Source organism: Rattus norvegicus, chromosome 1, assembly GCF_021556685.1.
Source record: "Rattus norvegicus strain SHRSP/BbbUtx chromosome 1, alternate assembly SHRSP_T2T, whole genome shotgun sequence".
In the NCBI taxonomy this organism is placed as follows: Eukaryota; Metazoa; Chordata; class Mammalia; order Rodentia; family Muridae; genus Rattus; species Rattus norvegicus.
This window is the reverse complement of record NC_141534.1, coordinates 221,142,251-221,158,569: the sequence shown is the minus strand read 5'-3', so window position 1 is coordinate 221,158,569 and position 16,319 is coordinate 221,142,251. Positions and strand designations below refer to the sequence as shown.

The 16,319-nt window shown below is 39.8% G+C and overlaps 1 protein-coding gene across 3 annotated transcripts in view; it reads left to right on the top strand.

Moving 5' to 3' along the window:
• The first annotated feature begins 245 nt into the window (after positions 1-245).
• LOC102551452 (uncharacterized) overlaps positions 246-16,319 on the top strand; it is a 53,131-nt gene continuing 37,057 nt past the window's right edge. For all 3 annotated transcript variants that reach the window (XR_015653010.1, XM_087608802.1, XM_087608800.1), the window contains exons 1-3: positions 246-322; positions 2,248-2,400; positions 8,179-8,221. Coding sequence is in view for 2 of the 3 variants with exons in the window: in XM_087608802.1 (XP_087464928.1) it covers positions 2,318-2,400; positions 8,179-8,221 (126 nt within the window). In the remaining variant the exon portion in view is untranslated. The remainder of the gene's footprint in view (positions 323-2,247; positions 2,401-8,178; positions 8,222-16,319) is intronic.

The following is a 16,319-nucleotide window of genomic DNA, read 5'->3' as shown; positions in this document are numbered from 1 at the left end:
TCTGAACTTAGAGTGGTGACTTGGCACTCCTAAATATGTTTTTCCAGACTTCTGGGTTTTTGCAGTCTTTCCCTTCATGTTTCCTCTCTCTGGAGAGTAAAGGAATTTTAAGCTTATCTGCCTGATTTTGTTTTGTTTGGTTTGTTTTCCATCCCTCAAACTGTCCTAAAAGTGTTCTTGCCCCTCCTTCCTAGTATGGCTTTAAACTCTGTTATTAATGAAACTAGGAAACCCAAGAGAACCTCAGTTTTCCCACTCACACAGTCTCTTAAGATGTAACAATGGGACAAGGCTAAGCTGTTGACGGTCTTCTCTGAATAAGGTAAGATACAAAGATGTGTCCTTGTAAGCTGGTAAATTTGTGTGACTGATTACAAACCAATAGAGATCTACTAAGGTTTGAACAAGGATTGCTACTCACCTCATTGTTATGGTTTATATGATTCTGATTTAATTTTGGTACCTGGTATCTGTCTAGAAAATTGTCCATTTCATTCAGATTTTCCAGTTTTGTTGAATATAGGCCTCTGTAGTAGGATCTGATGATTTTTTGAATTTCCTCAGATTCTGTTGTTATGTCTCCCTATTCATTCCTGATTTTGTTAATTTGGATACTCTCTCTGTGCCTTCTGGTTAGTCTGGCTAAAGGTTTATCTATCTTGTTGATTTTCTCAAAGAACCAGCTCCTGGTTTTGTTGATTCTTTGTATAGTTCTATTTGTTTCTACTTGGTTGATTTTGACCTTGTGTTTGATTATTTCCTGCCTCCTACTCCTCTTGGGTGTATTTGCTTCTTTTTGTTCTAGAGCTTTTAGGTGTGCTGTCAAGCTGCTGACATATGGTCTCTCCTGTTTCTTTTCACAGGCACTCAGAGCTATGAGTTTTCCTCTTAGCACAGCTTTCATAGTATCCAATAAGTTTGCATATTTTGTGCCTTCAATTTTATTAGATTTTAATTTCTTTCTTTATCTCTTTTTCTTCAAGTTATCATTGAGCAGAGAATTGTTCAACTTCTAAGTGTATGTGGCCTTTCTGTTGTTATTGCTGTTATTGAAGACCAGCCTTAGTCCGTGGTGATCTGATAGGATGCATGGGATTATTTCAATCTTCTTGCATCTGTTGAGGTCTGTTTTGTGACCGATTATATGGTCAGTTTTGGAGAACGTACCGTGAGGTGCTGAGAAGAAGGTATATTCTTTTGTTTTAGGATGGATAAAATGTCCTATAGATATCTGTCAAATCCTTTTGGTTCATAACTTCTGTTGGTTTCACTGTGTCTCTTTCAGTTTCTGTTTCCATGCTCTGTGCATTGATGAGAGTGGGGTGTTGAAATCTTCCACTCTTATTGTGTGTGGTGCAATGTGTGCTTTGAGCTTTAGTAAGGTTTCTTTTATGAATGTAGGTGTCCTTGCATTTAGAGCATAGATGTTCAGGATTTAGAACTCAACATGGTGGGTTTTCCTTTGATGACTATGAAGTGCCCTTCCTTATCCTTTTTGGTAACTTTGAAAAGTTGAAAGTCAATCTTATTTGACATTAGAATGGCTACTCCAGCTTGTTTCTTGAAACCATTTGCTTGGGAAGTTGTTTTCCAGCCTTTCACTCTGAGGTGGTGTCTGCTTTGTCACTGAGTTGCATTTTCTGTAAGCAGCAGAATGTCGTTGGGTCCTAGTTATGTATCCAGTTTGTTAGTCTATGTCTTTTTATTGGCGAATTGAGTCCATTGATGTTAAGAGATATTAAGGATATTAGCGATTGCTGTTTCCCATTATTTTTATTGTTATAGGTAGAATTTTGTTGCAAGAAGATTACTTTCTTGCCTTTTCTAGGATGTAGTTTCCTGTCCGGGGCCACCCGGCCTGCTTATGCCTTTCTTTGCCTGAGCTACGTGTTTTCTACTTCACGGGCCCTTGTTTCCAAGTAGCATACGTGGGGGTTATCACCAGTCAAGAATACTGGAGACTTCCTGGTAGCTTGCTTCTACACAAGAATGAGTTTCATTCTATTCTTAGAAACTTCAGAAAATTGAAACTTATTGAGGGCAAGACGTTTTTGGGAAATCAAAACTTATGCCATTGGTTTCTGATGTGGCATGTGTTTATCGTTACCCTGATTACCAGTTTGTATTGTGTGATTTTTCTGCTTATAAGCAAGTGCTTTTTGCTTGATTAAATGAGACTTGATCAGAATACTGTCTTGTTTCCATTTCTCTCACCTCTTGTCCCATCCATCCCACTCCCCTCTCCAGGGTCTCCGCTGATGTTCCTGCTGGTTTGGACACAGGACGCCCAAAGTGGGGCCTGGATAGAGGAGGCTCCATGAGGAAGAAGGTTCAGGTGGCCAGCATTGTATATAGAAATTCCTTCAAATGCTGTGGGAGCCTGCTGTGGCTGAAACGAAAGTGAGTGATAGAGTCTGATTATGGGACAAACATTAAGCCAAAATGAGGTCTATGTGAAACAATTAAAAGAGGCATTGCCAATATGAGGTCCATGTGAGACAATTAAAAGAGACATTAAAGTACAAGGAGTAAAGGTAAAAACCAATGATTTGTTTAATTTTTTTATTTTGTTAAGGATCTTTGCCCTTGGTTTCCTCAAGAGGGCATTATTGATGTTTAAGGATAGAATAGAGTAGGAGGTGCTTTTAAAGGTTTTATAAAACTTTTGGGCCTGAAAAGGTTCCAGTAACTGCTTTTTCAAGCAAGGGTTGAAAGCAAAAATAGCTTATCTCGAGGAACAAATATAGTTAGAGGAACTTCGTCAGTCTTTGATTAGCAAACTACAAAAATTAAAAACAGGGGATGCGTCTGTGGCAGATACAAGCTCAAAAGCAAAAACAACTCACCCTCCACAGCAGCCAGAACAAAAGGCACCAAAAGGCAAGGCGCTTGTTAATCTTAACAATGAAAATGAAAACAGAGATGTTTTAGACACCTTCCCAGTAACGAAAAGTGTAGATGCACAGGGACAGTCTGGGAGACATCACCAAGGATTTGACTTTAAAACTGTCCAAGAATTAAAAACTGGTGTGACCCAATATGGTGCTCCTGTTCCTTATACTCTAACCATTTTAGAATATGTGGCTGAAAACTGGCTTCACTCCTGGACACTGAAATACACTAGTCAGTGCCATTCTGACTGGAGGCGATTATCTTCTATGGAAGTCAGAATTTTTTGAAAACTGTAGAGAAACTGTCAAAGGAATGCTCAGGCAGGTAATGGATGGACCTTTGACAGGCTGACTGAATCAGGCAATTATGATACTAATGGTGCTCAGATGCAATATGATCCTGGGCTATTTGCTCAAATTCCAGCAACAGTCACTAGGGCCTGGAGAAACTCCCTGTTTTTTGTTTGTTTTGTTTTTTTTTTTTATCTTTGTTAACTTGAGTATTTCTTGTTTACATTTCGATTGTTATTCCCCTTCCCGGTTTCCAGGCCAACATGCCCCCTAATCCTCCCCTTCTATATTGTTGTTCCCCTCCCCATCCTCCCCCCATTACCACCCTCCCCACAACAATCACCTTCACTGGGGGTTCAGACTTGGCAGGACCAAGGGCTTCCCCTTCCACTAGTGCCCTTACTAGGCTATTCATTGCTACCTATGAGGTTGGAGCCCAGGGTCAGTCCATGTATAGTCTTTGGGTAGTGGCTTAGTCCCTGGAAGCTCTGGTTGCTTGGCATTGTTGTACATATGGGGTCTCGAACCCCTTCAAGCTCTTCCAGTTCTTTCTCTGATTCCTTCAACAGGGGTCCAGTTCTCAGTTCAGTGGTTTGCTGCTGGCATTCGCCTCTGTGTTTGCTGTATTCTGGCTGTGTCTCTCAGGAGCGATCTACATCCGGCTCCTGTCGGCCTGCACTTCTTTGCTTCATCCATCTTATCTAGTTTGGTGGCTGTATATGTATGGGCCACATGTGGGGCAGGCTCTGAATGGGCGTTCCTTCTGCCTCTGTTCTAAACTTTGTCTCCCTATTCCCTCCCAAGGGTATTCTTGTTCCCCTTTTAAAGAAGGAGTGAAGCATTCACATTTTGATCATCCTTCTTGAGTTTCATGTGTTCTGTGCACCTAGGGTAATTCAATCATTTGGGCTAATAGCCACTTATCAATGAGTGCATACCATGTGTGTTTCTCTGTGATTGTGTTACCTCACTCAGGATGATATTTTCCAGTTCCATCCATCTGCCTATGAATTTCATAAAGTAATTGTTTTTGATAGCTGAGTAATATTCCATTGTGTAGATGTACCACATTTTCTGTATCCATTCCTCTGGTGAAGGGCATCTGGGCTCTTTCCAGCCTCTGGCTATTATAAATAAGGCTGCTATGAACATAGTGGAGCATGTGTCTTTGTTACATGTTGGGGCATCTTTTGGGTATATGCCCAAGAGAGGTATAGCTGGGTCCTCAGGTAGTTAGTTCAATGTCCAATTTTCTGAGGAACCTCCAGACTCATTTCCAGAATGGTTGTACCAGTCTGCAATCCCACCAACAATGGAGGAATGTTCCTCTTTCTCCACATCCTCGCCAGCATTTGCTGTCACCTGAGTTTTTGATCTTAGCCATTCTCACTGGTGTGAGGTGAAATCTCAGTGTTGTTTTGATTTACATTTCCCTTATGACTAAAGATGTTGAACAGAAACTCCCTGTTAAAGAGGATCCAAGAGTGTCATTTACTGGGGCGAAACAGGAATTAGATGAGCCTTTTGTGAGTAAGTACACAGGCTCATGACTACTGCAGGTTGCATTTTTAGAAGTACAGAGACAGATGTTGATTATATAAAACAATTAGCCTTTGAAAATGCCATTACAGTCTGTCAGGCAGCTATCAGATCCTACAGAAAGAAGGTTGATTTGACAGGTTACATCTGCCTCTATTCAGACATTGGACCCTCATATCAACAGGGTCTTTCTTGCTATGGCTGCAGCCTTTAGTGGACAGACTGTTAAAGAATTCGTCGCCAATAGAAAAAAAATAAATGGGGGTGTTTTAAATGTAGTAAGGCAGGACATTATGCTAAGGATTGCCACAGAGATCCAATTAGGAAACAATCTGATTTCCCTGCTCCTGGCCTCTGCCCAAAATGCCAATGAGGAAAACATTGGACAAATTTCTACAGATCAAAGAGAGATGCTGAAGGGAACCCAAACATCATCAGGGAAACAGGGGCAGGGGCCAGCTCCAGGCCCCAAAACAAGCTTGTGGGGCAGTCAGCTTTGTTCCAGCCAACTCCAACAATCCATTTCAAAACTTAGTAGAGTATGAGGCAATGAAGTGGCAGATGGGGCCATTAAGTTAATAGCCACTGCTTTCCCCAGCCTACCTGAAAATCTTCAATGGGCACAGACTATTCATTCGTTACATCATTTAAATGCTCACACATTAAGATTGATGTTCAATATTACCAGAGAGCAAGCCAGACAGATAGTCAAGCAATGTCCTTCCTGTGTGATTTACCTCCATACTCCACACTTGGGAGTCAATCCCAAAGGCTTGGTACCAAATATGATCTGGCAAATGGATGTCACTCACTACTCAAAATTTGGTAATTTACAATATATTCATGTTTGTATGGATACCTATAGTGGGTTCATTGTTGCTACCCTACAAACTGATGAAGCCACCAAACATGTCATTGCCCACCTCCTACATTGCTTTTCTGTCTTGGGGATTCCCAAACAAATTAAAACTGATAATGGTCTAAGATATATATCAAAGACTTTTCAAAAATCTTGTACACCATTACACATCTCACATGTTACAAGGATTCCTTATAACTCTCAAGGATAAGCCATGGTAGAAGAGCACATCTGTCTGTAGAGGGAAGATTGCATAAAGCTTTTAAAAAAGAACAGATGCCAGGGTTATAAGTTATTTCCTTGGGCTTTGTCTTGTGAACAAGAACTTAGGGGTTCAAGGACTTTCACTAAGTAAATATTTAGAACATAGAGCTATGTAAGTTCTTGGTCTTTGTTATTTATGGGAAATTCTTAATTATTCCTTAAGACTTAGAAAACGTGTTTACAGTCTTAGGAGATAGCTGAATCAATCAGAGCTTGTTGTGCCAAAGACAACTGTGCCATGTGGAAGGCCCAAGAGTGTGCCTTTGAGATCCTGGGCTGGAGGGAGTACAAGAATGCAGTGGCGAGCTCACAGGCGCTCACAGAGCAAAATGAGTGAGCTTTAAGTTTCTTTTCAAAAAATAACATGGAAAGAAATATAGGAGGACCTGTGCATGCTCAAGCACAAGTGAGAAACTCACCACTAACTGCATGCACACTCCACACATAAACACATTAAGAATAGATTTTAACAGATCTTCACAAAGTTTTCTACTAATAAGACATATTTGGATAAGTTCTTGGTTTTCTCTACTTTCCGATATATGTACAAACTTTTCATTATACTCTTGAAAGACTATGCCATTTATCATTTGTGTTTATATTACCAACTATAAATAAAGGACTGGCATAAGGTATAGAGCCAGTGCTCAATGAATCAATAAGTTAATTCATTAGTGATAGAAATGATTTGAACTGACATTAGTTGTGATATTTTGTTATAAGTTGTGTGTTCAGGAACTCTAGCTTCTCATATAGTCCCAGGTGGTCCTGCATGATTTTATGTTTTGGGGGTGTGGTCAAGAGTGATACTTGGTACAAATTAGTGTTATTAATTACAGAATACAATTTAATCTTTTCATCTAAAGGTGCAAATCCAATTGTGAGTTTGGTAATAACTATATTAATAGAGTTCCCTGGAATCATCAATAAAAGAACAATATTAAAGTGTGTATTTTAATAACATTCAGGATTTTACTTGTTATAATAAAGTAATAAAGTGATTTATTATTTTATAGTGTATAATTAAATTAGCTGTACTTATTTTTTATTTTGGATCATATTTTATCTGATGTCATTTTCTCTACAAAAAATTTTGCTGCCCAATAAAACTAGTAACAATCTGGTAGTATTTGGAAGTCTGTTTTATTGCAGAAATTGCAATAACCCAACAGTATATAAAAGAAGCATGTAGTCCAACTTAGATTTTGGTTATTTTGTTGATATCAGAGTGACTTCCTGAGATTCACAAGTCATTAGCTGGTAGTTAGGAGCTATTGTTGTTGGTCAGAAACTGTGCTAAGTGCTATGTGTTTAGCTCTCACAAATTTGCGAGATATATATGTTCCTCTCCCCAAGGAAAAACTCATGGAATTGGTGGAAAGGGCCCACTTATCAGAAATGTCATATAATTGGAAAAGGAGGGAATCAAATGTAAGTGAAACACTGTAAGGAGAGGTGCCATACCCTGCATCTGGATAAGAATATATGGTACCTGGTGTTGAGTTCACATTCTGCTCATCACCATCTTTGAACTGTGAGTTGTTGGTGTCAGAAAAGAGCAATTTTAAAATCAGTGTTTAAAAGCCATATGTTTCAATATTTGTTCATTGCAACAATGTCAATGATTTCATGTTATGTCTATACAAAAATGTCATCTTAATCCTTATTTAAAATTAAACAGTGTTTTGCATTTCTCACCTTCTGGGCTCAGCCAAATATTCATTTCTGCTTCTTTTCTATAAAGATACACCTTAAGATTCTTGTGAGCAGGATGCTAATAAGAAATTAATTTGTGTACCTGGAGAATAACACGTTCTCATTGAAAAATGTTCTGCTAAATAGCTGTAGGGAAATGAATTGACAACTGGCTTAAGTATTGTTTCTTTCTTTTATCTTAATGTGATATTTGAGAATTATCTGTTACATTAACCTACTGGGGAAATAAATCTTTCAGTGTGTCACTTTCAAAAAAAATAAAAATAAAAAGGGAGAATGGTACCCTACAAAGGGTACCCCCAGAAATATAGTAAACCATGCCCTTCTTATTTTAATTTTTTAAAAAATTGGATGCTGATAAAAAGTCAGCCGCAAATCGCTTTTGGCACCCTAATTCACAAAAACAGTTCGCTATGGTCAAATGGAAAGATCCTTTAATTATACATGGCGTGCACATGACCCAGTGCTTATCTGGGGGAGAGGGTCAGTCTGCATTCTTTCTCAAGAAAATGATACAGCCAGATGGCTGCCAGAGTGATTCATAAAACAAACTGATAATGTTAATAAATCCAGGGAATAACCTCTTTCCTGAGAATGCATATTTTTTTTTCTTTTCAGGAAAAAGATTGAATTCAACTTGCTGAAGATGTTCCTATGGAAGGTACTTTTGAGCCAATGGAAAATCACTTGTGATGCTTCAACACTGGGTAAAAGGGATGTAATTCCCCCATTTGCCTGGCATTTTTTTTCTGACTGAAAATTGTACAAACCATGCTAAAACTCTGAGTTATGGTCATCTCCTGGCCACAGCTGATTGTCCACCTATGGGATGCCAATCTGCTATAATGTTAAATTTTATAGACTTTTAAGGCATGACCTGGAAAAGTTGCTCCTGTCTTGTGCTTTTTGTTTGATCAACAACATCCCTACTACATAGACCGATGTATTGAGGAGAACGTAGGATGTCCCTATCATTCATGCAGAATCCATGATGTTAGGAACTTAAATAATGAGATTATTATTCAAGGTCCCTATCAGGGCCACAATTTTTATCACATACCCCCAGGCTATACTTGGGATATTTGGGATCATGGGATTCTCGCTGGACTACACCAGTCTAGGTAGCCATGTACATGAATAGAGATATAACCTGGCCTAGCAGCTATGTCTATATTTGTCATTCTCTTGTTCAAATACAAACCACCATCCATGCAGAAATCCAAGAACAAGAAAAAGTTAAATACACAACTCACCTTCCCTTTTTCCTGGCTCTCTCTTCTCAGAGAAGGCCACATGATTGCCAACATTACAGGTCTTGGCAATGTTTCTGCCTGTTTCCTTTGTGCCGCGCTAGCACGTCCTCCTTTAACAGCAGTCCCATATCCCACCTCGTTTAATGGCTCTAGTAATATTGATAAAGGATTTTCGCCCATCTCTGATCTATCACTGTTTTTGGCTCCTGATCGGGAACAATTTAGCTTTTGCTATTCTAATGCTAGCACTACCTTGTGTAATTTGACTATTGTCCCAAATACAGATCTTTTTGCCCCTGAGGGGTTCTCTCTCTGGTGTAATGGTACCTTTCCAAAAATCTTTCAGCTCCTGTAAATAAGGAGCTGCTGTGCCTTCCCTTTGCCTTACTGCCTCCGTTAACCCTTTGCACCCCAGCTGAATATCTAGGTTGGGCTGGTCTGCCATCCTTAAGGATGAAATGGGCTGTTTTCTTACACCTGGTGGCTGGTATCTCCCTTGCTAAATCCATTGTGGCTGCTGGCTTGGCAGGAGGAACTTTAGGACATTCCCTTCTCCCCACTGCAAAACTTTCTCAACAGTTTCATTTGGCAATAGAGGCCTCAGCAGAGTCTCTGGCTTCCCTGCAAAGGCAGATGAATTCCCTTGCTCAGGTCACCTTACAGAACCAGTGAGCCTTAGATCTCCTGACCATGGAAAAGGGTGGAACATGCCTGTTCCTGGGAGAAGAATGCTGTTTCTATGTCAACGAATCTGGCTTGGTGGAAACCCAAGTTAATAAATTACACAAGCTCAGTATTGAACTACAGAGACAGAAATTTTCCTCTACCGCCTGTGATTGGTGGAGATCATCTACGTTTTCTCTTTTGATGCCCTTTGTGGGACCCCTGATTAGTATTTTGCTCTTGGTTACACTGGGACCCATGATTTTCAACAAGCTCATGGCTTTTATTAATCAATAAATTGAGGCCATTCAGGTCCATTATCATCGCCTTGAGATGAATGATTTAGGTGGGTCTTCTGCTCCCAACCACCTCCCCTGTGAGCTGAACTGGACAGTCAATGAGGGGTAAGAGAGCAGCATTCTCTGGTATTTGAAGCCTAAGACAGGAGAGCCACCATAAGCTGCTGTCTTATCCAATGACGGGCCTAGAGAAATAAGAAGGTCGTGCTCCAATCTAAGAGAGACACAGTTCCCTAGGGGCTCTCTCATGGCTTGAAATAATAAAAAAGGGGGACCTGTCCGGGGCCACCCAGCCTGCTTATACCTTTCTTTGCCTGAGCTAAGTGTTTTCCACTTCATGGGCCCTTGTTTCCAAGTAGCATACGTGGGGGTTACCACCAGTCAAAAATACTGGAGACTTCCTGGTAGCTTGCTTTTACACAAGAATGAGTTTCATTCTATTCTTAGTTAGAAACTTCAGAAAATTGAAACTTAGTGTAGGTAAGAAGTTTTTGGGAAATCAAAACTTATGCCATTGGTTTCTGATGTGACAACGTTTATCGTTACCCTGATTACCAGTTTGTGTTGTATGATTTTTCTGCTTATAAACAAGTGCTTTTTGCTTGATTAAATGAGACATAATCAGAATATTGTCTTGTCTCCACTTCTCGCGCCTCTTGTCCCATCCCTCCCACTCCCCTCTCCAAGGTCTCTGTTGATGTTCGGGCAGGCTGGGACAGTTTCCCTTCTTTGTTGGAGTTTTTCATCTATAATCCTTTGAAGGGGTGGATTTGAGAAAAGATGTTGTCTAAATTTGATTTTGCCATGGAATATCTTGGTTTCTCCATCTAATGTTAATTGAGAGTTTTGTTGGGTATAGTAGCCTGGGCTGGCATTTGTGTTCTCTTAGGGTCCTAATGACATCTGTCCAGGATCTTGTAGCTTTCATGGTCTTTGTTGAAAAGTCTGGTGTAATTCTGAAAAGTCTGCCTTTATATGCTAATTGACCTTTTTCCCTTACTGTTTTTATTATTATTTGTTTTGTGTATTGGGTGTTTTGACTATTATGTAATGGGAGGAATTTCTCTCTGGTCCAATCTATTTGGAGTTCCTTAGGCTTCTTGTATGTTCATGGGCATCTCTTTCTTTAGGTTAGGGAAGTTTTCTTCTATGATTTTGTTGAAGATATTTACTGGCCCTTTATGTTGGGAGTCTTCACTCTCTTGTATACTTATTATTCTTAGGTTTGGTCTTCTCATTGTGTCCTGGATTTCCTGGATGCTTTGGCTTAGAAGCTTTTTGCATTTTGCATTTTTTTGGCAAATAAAACCATTTACTTGCTAGCCAAGCTAACAGAAGACAAGTGGTTAATAATTTTAGGAGTCATTCAGGGGATAGGATATATGCACACTTCAGAGACAGGGCTAAACAACTCAATAGCGTACAGGAAACAGAGAGTTCCTTAAGAACACCATGCCCAAAACCTCAGACAAAGAAAGCCACTCATGTCACAAAAAAAGAATAATTTTAGCTGGATATGAGTGATGCAGGCATTTATTCCCACCACACAGGAGGCAGAGGTGGTCAGATTCTGTGAACACAAGGCCAGCCTGGTCTACAGCCTGTGTTCCATGACAACAAGAATCACATAGAAAAAGTCTCAAAAGACTACCAACCAACAAAAAAAAACCCAAAACAAAAACAAACAAATGAACCTCCATATAGAATAATTTCATAGTACTTTATATTATGATGTTGTATTTTAAATTAATACTTAAAGACATTAATAAAATAGTAGAAGACAAAGCATTAAGCTCAGAGTTCTCATCACTGGGAGTGTATATACCTCTCCCTCCTCTTAACTTTACTGTAACTGTAAACCTGCTCACAATGTAAACATTTCAGCTGAGCTTCTCCAGGAATCACTGCCAGGGTGGTCTGTTCAAGTCCTTGCATGGTTTCCAGGGCAGCAGACACAGTACTGAAATAAGAATGAACTTTCAGATGAACTTCTGGAAATGATTTAATGCAGCATTTCCACATAAGGTTAATCTTCAAACAAAATCCTCCTATGTTGTAATAATAATAATAATAATAATAATAATAATAATAATAAAGCAGATAAAATATAAAACAGTTTTTTCTCTTGGTAAGAGACACTTTTCCAATTCTATTTCCAATTTTATTTTGAATGCTCGTGCTTTTTCTTTGTATACTCGCAAATACTTTGGACTTCACTTTTTAAATTAGTATTTGGAGCATTTGTGCATGTTGACGTTATCTTCAGGAGGTGCACCCCTCTTCACCATCTGGTCTCACAACAAAGAAACCCATCACATGTGTGCAGTCTCCTCACAGAGTCTCTAGCTTCCAACAGATACAACTCCCCCCTGCCTGTGAACTCCTCAACCAACCTGCAGTGCAGAGGAGAGCTTCAGAAGTTTCTGTTACCATGGGCACTGGAAAAAAATTTCCTGAACAAAACACCAGTTGGCTTATGCTTTAAGATCAAGAATCGACAAATGGGATCTCATAAAACTGCAAAGCTTCTGTAAGGCAAAGGACATTGTGATTAGGACAAAACGGCAACCAACAAATTGGGAAAAGATCTTTACCAATCCTAAAACAGATAGAGGGCTTATATCCAAAATATACAAAGAACTCAAGAAGTTAGACCGCAGGGAGACAAACAACCCTATTAAAAAATGGGGTTCAGAACTAAACAAAGAATTCACAGCTGAGGAATGCCGAATGGCTGAGAAACGCCTAAAGAAATGTTCAACATCTTTAGTCATAAGGGAAATGCTAATCAAAACAACCCTGAGATTTCACCTCACACCAGTGAGAATGGCTAAGATCAAAAATTCAGGTGACAACAAATGCTGGCGAGGATGTGGAGAAAGAGGAACACTCCTCCATTGTTGGTGGGATTGCAGACTGGTACAACCATTCTGGAAATCAGTCTGGAGGTTCCTCAGAAAATTGGACATTGAACTGCCTGAGGATCCAGCTATACCTCTCTTAGGCATATACCCAAAAGATGCCCCAACATATAAAAAAGACACGTGCTCCACTATGTTCATAGCAGCCTTATTTATAATAGCCAGAAGCTAGAAAGAATCCAGATGCCCTTCAACAGAGGGATGGATACAGAAAATGTGGTACATCTACACAATGGAATATTACTCAGCTATCAAAAACAACGACTTTATGAAATTCTTAGGCAAATGGTTGGAACTGGAAAATATCATCCTGAGTGAGGTAACCCAATCACAGAAAAACACACATGGTATGCACTCATTGATAACTGGCTATTAGCCCAAATGCTTGAATTACCCTAGATGCCTAGAACAAATGAAACTCAAGATGGATGATCAAAATGTGAATGCTTCACTCCTTCTTTAAAAGGGGAATAAGAATACCCTTGGCAGGGAATAGAGAGGCAAAGATTAAAACAGAGATAGAAGGAACACCCATTCAGAGCCTGCCCCACATGTGGCCCATACATATACAGTCACCCAATTAGACAAGATGGATGAAGCAAAGAAGTGCAGGCAGACAGGAACCGGATGTAGATCTCTCCTGAGAGACACAGCCAGAATACAGCAAATACAGAGGCGAATGCCAGCAGCAAACCACTGAACTGAGAATAGGACCCCCTTTGAAGGAATCAGAGAAAGAACTGGAAGAGCTCGAAGGGGCTCAAGACCCCATATGTACAACAATGCCAAGCAACCAGAGCTTCTAGGGACTAAGCCACTACCTAAAGACTATACATGGACTGACCCTGGACTCTGACCTCATAGGCAGCAATGAATATCCTAGTAAGATCACCAGTGGAAGGGGAAGCCCTTGGTCCTGCTAAGACTGAACCCCCAGTGAACATGATTGTTGGGGGGAGGGCGGCAATGGGGGGGAGGATGGGGAGGGGAGCACCCATAAAGAGGGGGGAGTTAGGGGGATGTTGGCCCAGAAACCGGGAAAGGGAATAACACTAGAAATGTAAATAAGAAATACTTAAGTTAATAAAAAAAAGTAATAAAAAATTAGGGGCAGTGAATAAAATAATTTTTCTTATAAAAAAAAAAGAAGTTTCTGTTCCTTCCCTCTGGTGAGAATTATGGTTTCTTTAATAACTCAGGTACTTATGTTTTGTGAGTATGTTTTTGTTTTAATCCCAGCTGTGGAATATGGGGCTGCTTCAGGTTGTCAACAGCTGCCTACTAGGCTGGTCTGGTGCTGTAGGAGGGGCATGATTTTTGCCAGTTGTAAATGTTTGAAATTCTGGGGATACATGACAGGGTAGAAATGTGATAGGCTAGAGCCCTGAGCAAACTGGTGGTGGCTGCTGTTCCCCACAACACAACCACACTTATCATGACCTGCTGCTGATCCCTGCTACTGCTAGTTCCTGCTGTTGCCTTTGCTGCTTTTGTTATTGCTGGATTACTGGTTAGGGATATTCTCATGAAGGAGACTGGATTTGCTCTAAGGAAATTCGTGTCTCTAATTAGCAGGAAACAGTCTAAAGAGATATAGACTGCCTTTCCCAGTCTAACCTTCTTTCTCTGCTCTCTAGTCTTGGGGGTTGCAAGGGATTATTGTGAATTGAGGCAGAGAAGGGTGGTAGACATAGGAAGGCAATAAAGTAGAAAAATATGCCTATGCTTTCGTTTCATGTTGCAGAAGGCAAAGGTGTTCTTAAGGGAACCCAGGGTGAAGGTCTAGTCCACTCAAATGCACAGCTTTCCTTTTGTGAAAAAGAACCTCTGCCACGCCTCTCAGAAATACCTTCAGAGCTCTGGGCTGTGCTGACATCCTCGCTTGCCTGTTCATTCCCCTCTTGGGTCACACTTACTAAAGAGGAAACATAAATATGGGAATCTAAAGGCTGTGCACCTTTTTGATCAAACTGAAAATAGAGAGAAACAAAAACAAACAAGCCTAAATCTCAACACTCTTGGTCATTGAGGAAGACAAATAATGACCCCTGAGCAGAGAAAAGCCTGGGCCTAAAATCCAATAATCTGACGGATGGGGAGAGGGCTCAGTGTTTCAGAGTATTATTCGCTCTTCCAGAGGACCCAGGTTCAATTCCCAGCTCCTTTACGGCAGCTCATACTCATCTACAACAATAACTCTAGGGTATAATACTCTCTCTGGTCTCTTTGAGCACCACACACGCATGTGGCAAAAAGACATACATGCAGACAACACACCTATACACATAAAAAAGTTCGAATAATCTGAAGTTTTCTCCCAGCTTTCATTAAGATGGGTACTTCTGATTGCTAACATTCGTTGGAGCACTTTGACTTCATCTGTGAAGGGTGCACTGGGCACAGTTGCTACCAATCTTCTTTCTGATCTGCACACTGCTAAGAGTTTTCTCAGTGTCTTCCATTGATGAACATCTGTATCAGAGGCTTCAGTTCTTGGCCCGAGTGTCTCATAATAGGAGCCAACGAGGCTTTGACCCTAGTTCAGGTCACAGTTCATCCCGAGAGCAGACTAATCATGTTAGGCTGGGTGCCCAGCCTCCGTCTTTGAATGTCCACCAAGTTCTTCATGGAGCAGATATTCTCTTAACTCATGGATTATCAAAATAATAGGTAGGTGACAGATATTAATATTATGGAAGGTAATTTTTAAATTTATTTTACTTTATTGATTTCATGATTTTTTTAGCTCATGCATGATTTTTTCTTTTTTTCTTTTATTGTATATTTTCTTTATTTATATTTCAAATGTTATCCCCTTTCCTGGTTTTCCTTCTGGCAACCCCCTATCCCATCCCTCTTCCCCCTGCTTCTATGATGGTGCTCCTCAACCCACCCACCCACTCCCTCCTTCCTTCCTACTGGGGCATTCCCCTAATGCCACATTCTTTAGGAGTTGAAAAAAAGTGGTTTAACTTTTTTGCCACATTAAAATGTTTTAATATCGAAGTGTACATTTTTCCAATTCCATGTCTTATGTTACTCTGAAAAGATGGTTGATCAGGGTATATTTTTTTAAATCTAAGTAACATAATTCTCTTGCAATTATGAATATATACATATCTTGCCATTTGTAAGCATTGCAACTGTTTTTTTTTCTTTTTTTCGGAGCTGGGGACTGAACCCAGGGCCTTGCGCTTGCTAGGCAAGCGCTCTACCACTGAGCTAAATCCCCAACCCCCGCAACTGTTTTAATTAGAAGTTTTGCTACCTTTATATTCATATGAGCACATACACTGTTATTGTACACATGTGCTAGTGGATAAATATCAATGATCAGGAATTTCACACTAATATTTGTAACTGAAAACTCTATATTTACAATACATGAAATGATCAGTCAATAACTTAAATATATCTGTCAGGCTTTTGATATCCTGTGACTAGAGAAAAGAATGGAAATTAAAAACAAACCTTTATACCGTGCTCAATTGAGGCCTTCTTGAAGCTTTCATTTTTTCTTTTACTGCATTTTAAAAATATGATTATTTATTTTATTTTTGAAAATACACTGGAATACTGTATTCCTATTTCTATCCCATCCTATCCTCCAACTTTTCCCATGA